Source organism: Phalacrocorax carbo, chromosome 3 (assembly GCF_963921805.1).
Source record: "Phalacrocorax carbo chromosome 3, bPhaCar2.1, whole genome shotgun sequence".
NCBI classification, from domain to species: domain Eukaryota; kingdom Metazoa; phylum Chordata; class Aves; order Suliformes; family Phalacrocoracidae; genus Phalacrocorax; species Phalacrocorax carbo.
The window spans coordinates 58,012,282-58,028,776 of NC_087515.1; the positions used below are offsets into that span (position 1 = coordinate 58,012,282).

General features: G+C 43.2%; 1 protein-coding gene and 1 long non-coding RNA gene across 4 annotated transcripts in view; one reads left to right on the forward strand and one right to left on the reverse strand.

The window, feature by feature from the left end:
• Positions 1–8,267, reverse strand: part of LOC135312571 (uncharacterized) — a 38,135-nt gene extending 29,868 nt beyond the window's left edge. The window contains exon 1 of the long non-coding RNA XR_010372176.1: positions 7,817–8,267. This is a non-coding gene — a long non-coding RNA (uncharacterized LOC135312571). The remainder of the gene's footprint in view (positions 1–7,816) is intronic.
• Positions 8,267–16,495, forward strand: part of PLEKHG1 (pleckstrin homology and RhoGEF domain containing G1) — a 140,224-nt gene continuing 131,995 nt past the window's right edge. For 2 of the 3 annotated variants that reach the window (XM_064447031.1, XM_064447032.1), the window contains exon 1: positions 8,529–8,648. Coding sequence is in view for 1 of the 3 variants with exons in the window: in XM_064447030.1 (XP_064303100.1) it covers positions 8,546–8,648 (103 nt within the window). In the remaining 2 variants the exon portion in view is untranslated. Of the gene's footprint in view, positions 8,649–16,495 lie in introns of all 3 variants that reach the window. The other variant, XM_064447030.1, reaches the window with a different exon arrangement.

Consider the following 16,495-nt stretch of genomic DNA (forward strand, 5'->3'; position numbering starts at 1 on the left):
CAGTCTTGGGCCTAATGACAGGTGGAACGAAAGAGGGGGTTTTTTTATGAGAAAAGGTAGAAAAAAGACTACTTCATATAATCCAAGAGGTTAAGGTAGACAAAAGTTCTGCCTCTAACAAAATGTGATTTATGTTATTTTATTTAAATGTGGCTTTAAATAAAGATGTTCCTTTGCTTGTTAACTACTGTCAAAAGGGGCCTTATTCTGAGAAACATGCTGAAAAAGTGTTTCTTTGTCTGCCATGCACATCAGCTGTATGGTAGACAAAGAAAGATCTCTGTGACTCACTTGTTTTTATGCAAAGAAGAAAATAACAGTGTCTGCATCTACAGGTATTGCTTTCCAATGAATCAGTTTTATGTCATACCAGTCCATAAGATTCAGAAAAATAATTGTACTACCTATTGACCATACAATATGTTGTAGTTAAAACAGACCTTCACTCTGCAGGTAAAAAACAAATTTACAAGCTTGCCAGCCTTGTTTACCTTTTTTTCTTCATTACGTCAGCCCTGGGACTCTCTGTTTCGCCCTGGGCTGTCCCTGCACTTTTGGACTTGTTCCTCTACCAGGGTATCTCCTAACCTTATTAACGTACGCTCTTACCAAGGGGAGCTCTGTGCAGCAGTCTGCAACACTGACGTGGCTGTCTTTTGGGAAGCACAGCTGTAAGAACCTTCCTCCAGGAATGGCGAACCAGATAGTTGTTAGGTATCAAGGCAAATTTAGCCTCCAGGCACAAGCACTCTTGCTTTTTTTGCCTAGATAAATTAAGAAGTCTTGCACAACCTATAGCTTTGCAGAACTAAGGTGAGATCTTCTGGCTCCTAGGCCCTTCTCTTTTAGCCTTTTTCCAGTTGCTGATGCTAACTGTTCAGTCTGCATGGATGAGTCTGTGGTCCTTTGCTGGAAGGGGGCAGAAGCCAGTGGGGCTCAGGAATATTGTCCCCTTTCGATGTGTCCCTCAGTACACTTCCCAGGGTGAATGCCTCTCTTGTTTAGCCAGTTGTGTGGTTATAATCCCATCAAACAATTGAACAAGAATGCAATCCCACAGCATAGTTTACAAGTCTGTCTACATTAGTATTTTCAATCTGTTTCAAATTTGTGGACCCCTTTAAAGTAAATCTACGTCTACCAAAGTAAACCTTTTCTCAGTTATCTTTCAAGGTGCCCTAAAAGTAGACCATAGGTTGAAGAGCACTGATCTAGAAAAAAAGACCACCTTCCCAGCTGAAATCTAAGTGACATTTACTCAAAGATTCAGGACACACTCAACACCACTTAGATTGTAAATTCTCTGGTGTAGGGATCACCTTTTCATTTTGTACAAGTGCTTCATTCAGTGCATTGGTCACTGTGCCTCATGAACATTATTGCAGTATAAATAATAAATGGCACTGTTACCTGAGGGCCTTCAAAAATATCACTCTGTAAGTAAGTTTCTGATCACTAGACTTGGAATATTTGGAAATTATTACTATTAGTTGCCCAGAACCAGGACAGGCTTCATGATGGGTGGTAGACTAGAGGTATTAGGTAAACATCGCCATAGCTAACTGAATTTGTATGGTTGCACCCTAACTTGTACAGCTTTCATGAGAGGAGATGCCAAGACCGAAAGAAAACATGGGAGTTTCATGGAGCACAATTCCAATTGTTTACTCAATTATTAGCCAGTCCTGAAATGACTCACAATACAGCTGCTTAAATTTACAGGCAGTTAACAGATGTAAGTGTTTGTTGGCTTTTTTTGTTCAAAGTAATGTAGTGGGACACTGTCCTGGGCCAGATGTATCATAAAGTTGAAGGGTTGAGGAAATGCAACAGACTTTTGTCTCTTTCTTGCATGAGTTGCTTTGTGTGTGGCTAGGAAAAAAGATATCCTGAAGGTCATTTCACCTGCCTTTTCTTGAGATACACAATAACCTAGTAACAGTTTCCAGTGAAAGTTGGGCATTGGTGTCTCTGGAAAACTCTGAAAACTCTGGGAATTTCTGATCTGCTGTTTTCAAATACTCCAATTTTTGATGTGACTTTATTTGGTAAGTCTTGCATCTGCAATAATAATACAATGTGCTAGCTGCACACTGGAATTCTTTCAAAACATTGAAAAACTGATACTCAGTTATGCCTCAGAAGTATCGGAACTTTTTCTGTTACATTAACATTTAAATTTCATTTAAATTTCATACTTTTTATATAGATAATTGCTTTGTGACCAGAGATAGAATAACCAATATAGGCCTTGCCATACAAACAAGTATTTACAAGATCCTGCAATACATTGCCTTTTCTAAATTATTTTTTTTCTGGTTTTAATTTTGGGTTGTTCTCCTGCACCAGCCTTCTATGCTAACCTTTTCTATTAAATAAAAGGAATTAATGTCATATATCATAACAAACCACTGGCCACAACACTTTAGGGATTTTTGTTGTTGTTGTTTTGCCTTTTTTTTTTCACTTTCTTCCTCTATTTTTCTTCCTCATGTCATTATTTCACTGAGGTCTCTCTTCTGCACTCAACACCCCTTATCTGTGGTTGAGCTACTGCCTTTTTTCTCCCTTCTGTTGAAAGTGGTTTGCTATATGCAACTATTAAAGGGTCAAAAGCATCTATCCATACTGCAGGTAACAAGGTCTGTTAAACCTATAAGAGATTCCCTGTCTTTTTATCAAAGACAGATTTTCATTTCAGGGCTTACATCCTTCTTCCGGATAGGTACTGACTGAGGTCAACGCAAGTTCCCATTTGGGGGTTAACAGCCTTGATCATTACAACTTCTGATAAAGCTCTGGGACTTCCTTTCCCACTGCCTTGTTTGCACTCATGTAGATATCTACAGAATGAAACCAGAGCAGGTTTGTTAAATCTTTGTTCTGGCTTGATAGCATCTGATATAGCACCTTCCCCTGACCAGTCTGCAATCGCTAAGCATGGGTTTTTCAGTGTAATTTAAAGTTGCCTGAGGGCTGTGATAAATTATGCCTGTTGCCAATGACCTCGTTGGCTTTTGCCACTCCTAGAATTCACTAAGACACAGGAAAGTCTTTCCTCCAGATAGCATTTTGCTGTGCTAGTGTCTTAGGTCAGCGTGGGATGCAGATTTGATGAGGATTGGGATGGCTGAATGGTGGCACAGGAGTTATCCGATACACGATTGTGAATGCGTGCCACATTAGACAGCAATACGGCAAAGGAGATTATGGCCCTCTTAGCTCCCTCCTGAAATCTGCCCCTCGGGATCTCCTCCAATCCATGCCCAGAGAACTGCCCTTGCAAACCATCTGCTCCGGGGCTGTCGCTCTCTGATGGCAGCAAACCAGACTAAACACAACGGAGAATCTCAGGCCAGTCATGCTTGAAAGAAACATTCCAGGGACCGGTTGGTGATCTTGGAGCAGTTAGCCAGGGGCTGAATTTAGTTTATTGCTTAAAAAAAAAAAAAGCATGATTATTACTCATTACTGAGATGGTAGTTTAAAACAATTAGTCTAATTATCGTGAAGCATTGTGCTTTAAAAGGAACCACTGAAAGTAGAGAACCACAAGATTTTCATTTAAGTGGCAAAAGTTCTTTTAATAGCCAAGACGAGCCAGAAGAAACCAGTGGTTATATGTCTGAAGGAGTTTCCTTTACGTTGAAGTGGATTCCTGTAATCAGATGAGCTCATCTGCCGTCTGAGCAACCTTTATTAGCAGTGCTGAAAAGTAACTCCTAGTTGCTGCTTAAAGTGACTCTAACGTACTCTTTACTGTGCTCTTAAGACCTGAGATTTTATCCTGCTTTTTTGTGCATGTGAACTCACCACAAGGCATGCAGCAAGAAATAAACCTTTCATAGGGCATGATCTTGCAGCCCCTAATTAAACACATAAACCAAAGGCCTCCTTGTGACATCTCTTAATAGTCTTTTTCCCTAATAATCAAATTAAGCTAAAAAGAGGCAGATGAGTTTTGAGAAATAAGCACCTCCTGCATGCCCAGTAACCTGTCTGCTGTGTGAGCAGCTGAACAGAGAAGATGGACTGGTTGGGATCCTGCTCCAGCCTTACTTTGAGTGTCTTGTCAAGAGAAAAGAGGTCAGCATCCTGCAGGGGGTGTAATCCTTCCCTGGGGGTTTTGATATGAGAAGTATGGAACTAGTGGTGGCTTTCTTCCAGAGCATGGTGACTGAAGGCTGTCCTTGTCCACAAGGTTGAGATTAACTGGCCAGTTCTAGCCTTACAACTTAAAATACTCCCAGGAAAATTTACTTGGGAAAAAGATAAGCCCTTGTAAGATTGAAACATGTCTTGTTTGTACGAGTGTAGATGCAAATGTTTTCAGGAATAAGCCAGCAGAAAAACCTTCTGGAGGAGAACAGATGGGAAATGTAGAAGGCCATTATCTACCAAAATGCTTAAGAAAGCATAATGAAGTGGAGGTTGTGCTTTAGGACCAAGACTTGTAAGGAATTTGAGGCCTGAGCTGACAACAAAAATGTGTTAGCTTTTGAATTTACCAGAAGTCTATTTCGTGAAAACTGCAGCTGGTTTGTGTGCTTTTTTTTTTTTTTTTTTTTATGAAATACAGTTGCATTTGTGAAGGAGGCAAGCAATACTGCTATGTGGAAAAACAAGTGAACTCAAAGACGTTTACTTCTGCATGGAAACATTCCCAGACAGAGAAGGAATCAAACCCTCTCCCTAGAAAGATTAAGTTCAGTCAATTCCTACTGTACAATATCTTGTCCTTTTCTTATGTTGACAGTCTTCATAATTCTAACCACTAAACTTCATCATCTTACTCCTCGTCTTTATGTGCGCTATTTGTTTCCAAAGGCAAGTGGCATGCAAAGTCATCCTGTGTTTAAAGTACTTCCACTTAAACTTTGTGGTAAGGAGTAAGACATTCTGAACTTTGTAGTCTATGATTAAAAGTTTCAGCAGCTGTTGATGTAAAGACTTCAATATGCTTCCAAGCTTTTTTTCACACAGGTATCTCATCAACTTGGAGGTATTTGAATACCTACAGGACCCAGGCATAAAGTAGATATGATAGCATTTTATTTGATATTAATGATTTTACTGGAACATATAATTACTGGGATGATTGTATGCTCCTTGGCACTAGTCTACACGAAAGAATGCGTTCTATTAAACAGGGGCATAGTTCTAAAAACCCCCACACTTAATAATATTGCTTTGCAAAGCAAATGAGTGTACTTGTGCTTGCCAATTCAATTATATCGTGGGTGGAATAATTAATTTGGATGCTAGGCAAGGAGCACATTGCAGATTATTAAAAAATTTATTTATTTAGGCTGACTGGGGAGTGCCCAGGTTAAGATTACACCAAATTTCCCACAGCTGCTTGCTTCTACGCATTACACCCCCCACCCCCCCCAAACAATCAAATCTGTGATGTGTCTTTTTGTCTTTTAAGTGTGTGTGTGTGTGTGTGTGTGGCTTTACAAGTAGCACTTCACTGCTATTGTAGGGACCGATCCCCCCCAACAGATAAACTTGTGCTTGTGCTTCTCTTAAAGTAACGCTTAAATTAATGAATTCATGATCAGTCAGCAAAACTGAAGTGACACAGATTTCTGTACGTTTAAAAGCATTGCTTACAGTTTTGCTGAGTCACAGCCAAAATGAGAAAAACAGTGACACAATGACTGGTGCAATTCAGTCCTGGTGATGTAAGGAAATGCTATGATGTTGGAGATCATATGCATATGTATAAACCTATCGGTAGACTAGTTGATATAAGCAGGCTCCTTAGAAAAAAGGAAAATCCCAAAGGAGGAAATAATGTTAGACTACAGATCCCCAACCACAGTCAGCAAACCACTTTCAAGCAGTACGTGGAGGGAAGTCCTGCCCACTTGTGTGGAAGACACCAACTCATTAGTCCTGACTGAAGGGGCAATAGGAGGGACAGAGGTGAAGACCTGGCGGGTGGAGCTGGATCCCACCTTATTTGTGAGGGGGAGGCAGAGGTCCTACCACATGAGGGAATGAGAGACGCTGTGAGAGGGAGTAGGTGCTGTTGCCCATGCCACAGACCTTCTGGTGCTCAGGCAATACCCAGGAGAAAGGCTTGCCTGCCTGCAGTCTCCTTGTCACTCATGCTCTTTTACCAGTAGTCACCTGGATTACCTTCAGAGATGAGAGTTCCCACGGTTTGTCCGTGTATCTAATTCCTCCAAAAATGTTTGGTTCTTCAGATACACTGTTTTGTACTACAGCATTGTAAAGCTTGACCTTTAAACAATTATTCTTTCTGCAACAATGGTTGTACTCTATCGGTCAGTCGACATAAAACTTGGAGGTATTTGGTCAGTCCACTGGAATGCTATATTTAGCACAAGCAAACAGAAACCAGACTGGTTCATGATCGGTCCTTTGGGGAAAGGGAGGTAGAAGGATAAAAGGAAAGGAAGAGTCTTCTCTTCTTGAAGATTCTTCCTGTTAGTCAAAGCACTGAGGAAAAACAAACTCCATATGGAACAGATCATGTAAGGCCTTTAAAACATATTTGCAGAGGCTGTACAGTTTCTTAAAGGAACTTGGAATACTCCGTGGTTTGGGGTTTTTGTTCTTCTATTTCCCATTTGGGGATGTGTGTGCATTTTATTTGTTTTAACGTGGCCCGAGTTAGACGCAACAACCAGTAGTTTGTTTTCTTATCACCTATGAAGGATCTGTTCTTAAGGGAATAAGATTCCCTGATTCCCCAATGGAAGAGAGTTACAAATGCTTCTCTCGCAGTAGTTTCATTAGAGAGGTTTTTGCTGCCTCTTTTTTTTTTTTTTTTTAATTGGCATGCAAACGAAGGCCAAATTTTTGTCCCCAGCACAAGGCCAGAGTGTAGTGTGCTGAGGCAAGATGTGTGCTCAGTTGGATGCTGAATTCAGACATGGAGCAGCCATGCAGTGCAGGAGGTCATGACTAGTGGGCTGGGTTTAGTGGAACTATTAGTCACATCTGAAGTCACTTCCACTTTCCTCATTCGCCCTGTCGGGTGACTTTGTAGAGCACCATTTGGGAGTATTAGCCGTGGAGTCCAGCCTTCCATGATCTCCTTTTCCTGCCTGATAGGACAGTGATGGTTCACAAGGAAGGAGGGGTGGAGCAGGATTTATGCCTTGGTGATAACTATGCTCTAATTCTGCAATGTGAATAAATTATGCGTAAGAATGGCTGTCACTGAAACACTTGAGGGTTTTTTTCTTTAGCTGAGAAGCTACTAATGTCCCACTTATTAAATGCAAACCTTTGGTTTGAAACATGGCCAAAATTAATTCATAAATGTGTTAATCTTTTTAAATTCAGCACTGGTCTGAAGCATATTCAATGTGCATGTTGGGGGAGAGCTCTGCTCTTTTGAATTAATGATACAGAAACAGATCCTGCCAGAGCTTTTTTTTTTTCTTTCTTTCTTTTTTTTTTTTTTAAAAGGATTCCAGTGAGAATCCAGGTAAGATGAGGGTAAACACTGAAACTTCCTTCTTTTCTGAATTACTGCTGTAGTTACTTGTTTCGACATTTTAAAACCATGAGCTATTCTAACCTCCCGAATTTCCACACGCTGTATATTAGCATTAGCATGAGCAGAGGGTGAAGCTATGTTATAGAAGAAAAGCAACAGAGCTTTACTGAATGTGAATTATTGAACAAGGTTTTACAGGAAACCAGGGATTTTGTTAGGGCTCAGAAGAACAAGGACCACTGTACACGTACGAAGAACTCGGGCTTTATTAAACAGTTTCTCTCTTTGTGCGTGTCTTATATAACATTAAAAAAAACCAACTAACTTTAAACTCACCTTTTCAAAGATGGTCGGGCAGACTGCCAGGAGGCAGGTGTAGTCTCTAAAACATCTCTGAATTTGCTCTTTTTACGGACTGTATTTCAGGGTGGACCTGCCCCCTTCGCGTTTTGGCAGTTCGGGCTCACGTACAGAAGCTCTCGCCGTTTCATGCCCACGCTGCGCGTTACGGCGTTGCATTTAAAACCTGTGGTAGCGGAGAGGAGCCGGTGGGGCTCCCGGCGAGGCGGGGATGGGGCTCCCGGCCGGGGGGGAGGCGGTGCCCTGACAGCAGCGGCAGGGCAGGGAAGCCGACGGCTCCCTCCCTGCGTGAAAACAGTAGCTGATTTTCTTTTTTGTTTGTTTTTAGTTTTTTTTTCCTCCCTTTTTCTTCCCCGGGCTGTAATCCGACTGCTCGCTTTGGCTCGGCTCCAGAGACAAGTCCGAGTGGTTAATCTCTCTTCCCCCCTTTCCCAGCCTCCGGGGGAGGAGGAGGAGGAGAAGGGGAAGGGGAGCGGAGTCAGCTGCAGCCCGGGGCCGGGCCGGGCCTCCCTGGGGAGGGGCTGAGGCAGCGGCTCGGCTGCGGGAGCTGCATGGAGGAGGGGAGTTTCACAGAGTCCCCTGCCCGGACGGGAGGAGGAGGAGGAAGTTTGGAGATTAAGCCGCTGCCCGGAGCCCGAGCGAGCGGAGGGAGCCGAGGCGCGGGCGCTGCTGCGGGGACGGAGCCGGCGCCGGCGCCGGCGCTGAATGAGCGGCGGGGGGATAACCTCCGCGCCCCCGCGCCTGGATTCTAAGCGTGAGGAGGAGCGGGTGTGTGAGGGCGGAGAACGGCGAAAGGCTGCCGCCGCCGGTGAGCGCGGGGGCTTTGTTCGTGCGGGCCGCGCCGGGGAGGGGGCGGCGGCCGGCCCGGGTGGGGGGGGCACGGCCCGGGGGGGGCACGGCCCGGGGTGGGTGGGTGGGTGGGTGGGTGGTCGGCGAGGGGCCCGGCGCCCTGCAACCCCCAGAAACCACCCGGGCGAGGCGAGGCGCGGCGCGGCGACACCAGCTTTTGTGCCCGCAGCCTTTGTGCGAGCCCCGCCGCCCCCCGGCCCGCTCCGCTCCCCGCCCCCGGCGGCGGCGGGCACCGTTCCCCGGGCTGCGGCCGCGGCCCGCTCGCTCGGCCCGGCCCGGCGTGCTCGGCCCCGCCGCCGGAGCAGCCCGGGCTGCGCCGTGCCCGCTGCACGCCGGGCTTAGCCCAGGTGTGAGGAGGTCGTCGAGTCTTTATTTATTTATTTTTTTTTGGGTGGGGGGTGCGGTGGGGGAGACACGACAGACGGACGGACAGACGAACGGACGGAGGCGTTTCTTGTAACATACGATGAAATTGCATTGCTTTTCATGTTTCTTTGCTGATGGTTTAGTGAGCCTGTGTCTTCTCGAAAACTTTGTTCCCAAAAAACCCCCTCAGTGTTTAGTGTTTTAAAGTCACGTCGATTGGGTTGTGATGAGCCTGGCCTAAAGAGGGTTAAAAATATGATTGATCTTATCGTGAAGTAGCAGGAACGTTTATTCTGGGGAGGGACGAAGAGGGAGCGGCAACCGGGGCAGGCAGTGTCCCGCCGTCCTGTGGGACCCTGGGTGTGTTGCCTCATCTCCTGCCCTTGCCTTTTCCCCGCTTCTGCGGGTTGCTTGTCCCAGTCCTGGTCCCCCTTGTTCGACGAGGAGCTCTGCAGATCTCATCCTTCGGTTGGCGTTGGCAGACCTGAGGCACTCATTTCCTTCTCTCTTCCCCAGCCACAGTGCTCCAAGTATGAGAGAAAAGGACCCGAAACCAACTTAGCTGTGCATTCAGCTGGCTTCCAATAAGCTCTGTCTTTGGTTGGCTTTTTTCCTCCTTTAATTATTAATTGGCAGACTCTAAACCAGCTGTGGCCTTGCTTTTTTCTTTTAATATTTGCTGGTACTTCAGCAATTTAATAATGCTGCCTGGAGAACCTGATGACTTATAGGTGTTTTGAAAGCTGTGTAATAAGAGCCTACTAATAGTCGTCTTTTGCTACTGTTTCATTCTTGGAGGGAGCAATCTTTGCTGCTGGAGAGTTGCGGTTCAAATTTCCACAAGCGTTTGTTGCCTGTGCCTCTAGCTAAATTTATAAAGGAATCCTGTTAGCATGTACAAGCTAAATCTGGCTGTAGCAACTCCTGGCTGTGTAATTCACTGTGGTTGGCAAGGCACAGTATATAGCTTCCTTGAGATTTATTTTTAAATTTTTTTTTTCTTTTTTGGTGCGTGTGGCATGTAGTTGTCATAATTTTGGGAACTCTTTACCGATGTGTGTGTGGGTGCTTTGAGATGAAAACATAAGAGTTATGCTAAGGTTAGAAAATGTATTAATAGGGCTTTTGTCTTGAAAACAGGAGATGGTGGTTTGAGATGGGTCTCTCAATGAATATTGGTATTGTTTTCAGGTCTGTGCAGATGCTTAGATATTAAACTTTGACTCTTTACTTCTCCTCTGTGTTCTAAGCTGATGAACTAGAAATGATGCAAAACACTCCGATAAAATGTTCAGTTTTAAATGTGTTCATTTATGGGAATGCTAGCTTTTTCTCAGAGACCTGGGTAAGCAACGTTGACCTGTGGCTGTACGACTGAGTGCATCCCTGCAAAGGCACATTATGATTAAAGCTAGGTGTTAATGTGTCATTTTTCTTGTTGTTTTACTTATGATGCTTAAAAAAAAAAAACCAACAAAAAATAGGTGTGTAGTTAAATCAGTTTGTAATTTATAGTCTTACTAGATAACATCTTGCAAAGACAGTATTGACTTGGTTTTGGAGTGAGGGTAGATGTTAAGAATGTGCAGCTTTGGAAATCTTTGAGAAGCGAACTTAGTTTGTTGGCAGCGCTCATGATTTCAGGACATCTGCTAATGTGTTCCCCTCCTTCCTTGGGCAGGATGTGAGAATACAACTGTCCAAAAGCAAACTTTTCGCCTAAAAGGGTGGATTGCAAGGCCTTGGCATAAACTGTGGCCAGTAGAAAAGCTTTGGAGCTAACTGGCTGAGCTCTTGGTACCTTCCTGTGTGGCGTGGTTTTTCTGTGGGGTGTTTTTTTTTGTGTGTGGTGTTTTTTTTTAATGTGGTCTGTTTTGTTGGTTTTTTCTTCTTTTTTTTTTTTTTTATTTTAAACCATAATTGTGGCTTAAAAGTTTAAAGCTAGAAGGGAAGTGAAAATATCTGCTTGTTTAATAAGTAATTTAGGCAAGTCATGAGTTTGTGGTACTTTTTGCTACTGCTATCTGTATAGATTGGCATGGTTGAACTTTTCACTGATGCAATTTTTCATGTGGCACTGGTATTAGTATTTTTGCGAAGTCATTTGGAGCAGTGTGCATGTTTGAAAGTTCCTCGTGCATTTGTTTGGATTGCCATATACCTGTCATCCTCTGCCCTTCCTACGCTTGTGACTTCTTGACTCTAATTCAGGAAGGGCTTTTTAAGCCCTAACTAGATAGGGTTATAGGAACTGATGAAGGCACATACTTGAAGTAGTGCTATATTATCTTTGAATGCAAACTCTGCAGTACAAAGCTGATCTGTTTTCTGTAGCCATGTAAGACTAACAGAACTGTAATTGTAATAGTGGCTTCTGTCATTTTACCTTAATGAAAAGACTTTTGGTAACGGGGATAGCTGAAGCTCTGTGATAGCATCACCCATGCAACTTGTGGGCTCTGGTGAGTATCTTTGATCAACCCAAAGACAGGGCTAACAAGAACAGAGTTAGAAAATCTGCTGTTAGTAATTTTGAAGAATACTTCCACTGATTAACCTGAGATATCGCTATTAAAAAAAAAAAGTTTTGTACAGAGGTATCACCCCTAAAGTTTGCATGTGCCCTTTGTATTTAAAAAAGACCAACCCCAAACCAAAACAATTCTTAGGGAAGGATACTACAAAATATGTGAACTCAGAATGGACAGGTTTTTTGTTTTTATCTCTCTTTTATTTTCTTAAGTCCCAAATAACAATCTTTTAACAGGTAATTAGCACTTATTAAAGCATGCCAAAGACTCATTCAACCGTTGATTTTTATTTATTTGTTTGTTTCCCTCCCTCATGTTTGGGGGCCACTCCAGCACTTGCTGGGCAGTGCCAAGTCTCTCCCTAGCGAAGCCAGAGCTGCAGTTCTTGGCCTTCGGAGCATGGGTCGTGAAGAGGAGAGGCGCCATATCACTGGGTGGCGGTTGGGGATGACGCTCGGCACGGCCCTGCCATGTACCCCAAGTCCATAAGGTCAGATGCGCTGGGCCAGGAAATAATTGGAACATCCAATCTGATGATAAAGGGAGCCGTTTGCAGGACTCTGATTAGAAGCATTTCTCAAACCAGACATCTATAAAGCTGTGGCAGTTATAAGTTAGTACAAAGGAATTAATCTGATGTGAATTCCCTTTTGTATTCAGTCATGTGTTGAGGATGATTGCTGTGTTAAAGAAACACATTTTATTGACACGTTAAATTAGTTTTGGCTTTAAGTTACTTTGCCATAAATTTTTTAGAGACCAAATGTAGTGAACAGATATTTAGATAGAATATACAATAGAAGATAGAATAATGGCATATGAAAAAATGCAAGTTAATAATGTAATGTCTACTGAAGACATTTGGAGTAGTTGTGATTATATATGGTGGTCCTCTTACAATGAGCTGGAATTTTTCCGTGTGGCAACAATGAAGATGTCTCCCCACTATGTACTCTAAACAGCATTTTGCTTTTGTAGTCTTAAGAGGGAAGGAGGAAAAAAAGAAGAATTATCACAGCCCTCAGCAAAGTCTGGAGTGGCAAAAAGACTTGCTGAATGGTTAGTTTTGAGAACCTGCATTACTGTGGTTGCACAGAAAGTGTTTTAGTTTGTAGCACTGGCAATGAGCAAAAAAGTGGAAGAAAGCATTATTCATGTAAACTGAGAATGCAGAGGACACAGAACCTATGGTGCCCCCCCCCCTTTTTTTTTTTTTTTTTTTTTAAAAAAGATGCTAGCTTTTCTAACAGCTGCTCATTTAATAGTTGATTAAGCCTCTCATCCTGGGAGACTAACCAAAACCACCTAAAAAGTTGTGCTGCATCACCAATCCCAAACAGTGTCCTCCCCACCCCAGTCATGGCTCAGACTTCCCAAACTTGTGTGTTTGGTTTATTAACCATTAATCTTGTAATATTTTTCAGTTTATTTTTTTAAGCCTATTAAAGTAATATTTTTCCAGTTCTTTTGTTGTAACTGTAATGCACAGAAACTTCTTTTCTGAAAGAACAGCTGAGATTCCCATGAGATGTCATGGCTCCAAGACTTGGGGCTTCAGAAAAACATCACACATCAGAGTGAGCAGGTGGAACCACGAAACCGGGGGTGGGGGGGAAACAGGAGCAGAGAGAGTGAAGAGGTAAAGTCAGTCTTAGGCACATCACCAGTCCAGCGGCAACAGGTATGACTCAGGTATGGGAGCCTTTTATATATGTGGTTAAGAATACAAGAGATGAACATGAACTGATTAAAAAATAAAGTATCAGCAAAGCCTTTTTGTGTTAATTCGATTTCCAAAGGAGCATGTGTGTGACAAATTATCTCAGTGTTAAAAGTTTCTCAAGTCACTTTAAGGATATAAATAATTTCTTAAGTTGTGGTTGTTGCATCAGATAGGTCTGTCTGATTCACCAAGAGTTGAGTTTACATGAACTTGGCCTAAAATAGGTTTAACTGAAAATTTGATTACAAGTGCAGGAAAAGAAAGAGGCCTAGTCAGGGTGGACTGGGGGAGGAAATGGAGGGAAAAGCTACTGATACTTATCAAGGAGGCCTGAAAGAAGCAGCTGTCCAAGCAAAGTTACAAGCTGTTTAAAACCACTGTCAGCTGCCGACTGGGGCACCTTCTGAAGGACCTGAATATGGGGGTGGTCACTGCCTGTGTTCTTGCTTACCATGATGCAGAGCATTGCTGTGAAAAGACAAAGCAAGGTGTCGGTTTGAAAAATTATCTAGAAGAGAGACCTGATGCATTTGACTTGTTTTCTTTCTTCCTTCCTTCGTTGGCACAAGCTCCACTAGTCCTGCTTCCTAGTCCACTATTGGACCATGGGTGATTGTGCTAGTGGAAGTTGCATGTGTGTTTTATAAGTGTATGGGTATAGCTTGGGTTGGCAGCTGTTTCCCATGCAAACTTGTGACTGGAGCAGCGCTAATTATCTTTGAATCCTATAAGTCTTGCTTGCCCGCTCTGTCATTGAGTTTCAGACTGTAAGTGGTGCCAAGGCTTTTCCCATAAGCATGCGTTCTGTAGAAACTTGCATGTGAGCCCTGCCCAGATGTTTTAAAACCTAACTTAATGAATGTTAACGTTGAAATATTTGAACATTCATATCCATTCAGACATTTCAGGATCACGCCCCATGCATAAGTATCTTGCAGCTTAATGTTCTCTGCTGGTAGGACGCACGTGTCCTCTCACTTGGAAGTACTGAGCAGGGCTAAAAAGGGTGTCATGGGAACAGTGATTGAGTCACCTGCTCAGTTGCATACTCGGAGCTGTTGTAGATAAAACTTTGATATCTAGCAAAGGAATGAGAAGGCTGTTTGACTCGTCCTAAGGAGCGCTGTCAGGGAGAGTGGAACAGCCCTTTCACAGTCATGGTTGACATCTTTCAGAGTTGTCATCTGGGCGTGGGCTTCAAGGTCAGCTTCTGCCTTTAATCAGGCCACATGAGTAGTCTCTACCTCCTAGATTTAGTGCATAGGATCTAGGGCTTCTACTTTCTCCCATGCTTCCGCTTGTGTTAGGTATAGTTATCTGTAAACACAGGCAAGTTTTCCTCCTTAACCTCCTGTGAACTCTTTGTTATTTACTAACGTTTACCCCCCTGTGTGTCCCCTAAGATTAGATACAATGTCTGTTGCAGCTTTGTTGTGCTTTCTACATACCAGTATGGACTTGCTGTTGGTTTTTGGCTTGGTGTTTTTGGTTTTGGATTGGTTGGTGGTTTTTCTGTTTGTTTAGTTTTTGTTGTTGTATTTGTGTTGCCTATCCCAGCGAGCCCAGGTTCATAGTTGAGGTTCCAATGGATTTCAGAAATACAGTGGCAGAACTACTTGCTTTCTGCTGCTGCCACTGATGTGTGGTACCTGAATCAAAGTAACATCATGCTTTGTGCGCTTGGTAACTGATATGAAGGAAAAAATTATAGTTCCTTCTGTGTAAAGAATTTTGAAAATAGATGGGTGAAACGAAGATCTACTTATTATGCAAGTCTGTAATCTTTATCACTTCAGTATGCATAAAGCTTTCCACTTGTTGTTTAAACTGTAACCAAGTTAATATCAGCAGAATCATCATTTTACCTTGGGAGCAGGTTTGGTGCTGCCGAGATTAGCATGCTTCACACTCAAGTGTTTTTGAAGCTTTGTCACTGTTTACTTACTGAGTCCTTCTCATTATCCTGATAACATACCTTGTGTGGTTGCTCAGAGAGCTGTCATACCTTAGTGCCTGAATGATGTCATCATAGACTTCAGCCTGTTGCAGAAACACTAATTTCTCTGAGGAATCATCAGTCTTAGCCTATTTGAATGGTAGACAAAGATGTACTTAACAGTGAATCATTATTGAATTTGGAGAGACAGCTTGCCTTCCCTCATGCTCTAGCAGCACACAAAGTTTGTAATCTCTCCTTTCCATCAGTCTTTTCTGATAATTGTCAGTCTCTCTCATGTTAGATGAGTCTGAAGTCCTAAATCTCTGATTTGATCTGTCTTGGTCATTTTGTGTTCTTGCTACCTTGAGGAGCTTGCTGTCTCGGTCCTGCAGGTAGACAGGCCCATTTGCCACACTCCAATAAGGAGTGTTTTTACAATTCTTGCTTTATCAGGTTGGTGTGCTGTGAAGTCTCTGCTGGCTTGAGGTAAGAGGGTGTCATCTCCAGTATCTCCTTCTCCTGAGCTTGAACTCATTTAACATTGTGAGTTTTTCTCAGATTTCCAGGGGAAAGCTATTAACTTCTGTTCTGAACATCTACCTGCATCACCAAGTATCAGGCATAGTGTAGGCTTTTTAGTAAGCCACTGTGGAATTTTGTGACCTGTTATTAAGTGAAAGATAATAGGTATTTCCTGGGGGCATCAATAACCATTTAATCTCCAAGGTTTCTTTCTGATTTATAGGGCAGAATCTTGGCATGCTTCTGTTCCTCCATTGCTTTAGGTGACTTTATTCCTAAAGTGGTATCAGAGATGTCTGTGTGCTAGGAGAGGCAGTGCTAGGCAATTTTTTCAGTTAAAAAGGACCGGGCTTTCTGCAGACCTTCCCTTCAAGAATCGCTTTCCTCTTTCATGAAGTCTTCCAGCAGGGAAATGCAGAATAGAGTGCCAAGAAAGCCCCCTCTTTCTTGTCTGAAGGACAGAGTGGTTTGCCAAGGCATGAGCCGTCCTGAGCGGAGTTTAGAGCTGACCTCCTGCACGGTGACTCAGCCTAGTGATCTCCATTACTGCAGCTTGCACTTTGCCTCTTTACCTGCAGCGTCACTCTCTTCCGGCAGCATGGCCTCTTAACAACACAGGTGTGCTTCCTCTGTCATGGCTGTACATGCCGACAGTGTCTCTTGAGTTCTTCAGCCTTGAAGCTAAGCCATCCTGCTGCTCAGTGCACAGTGGAGATCCAAAAGAA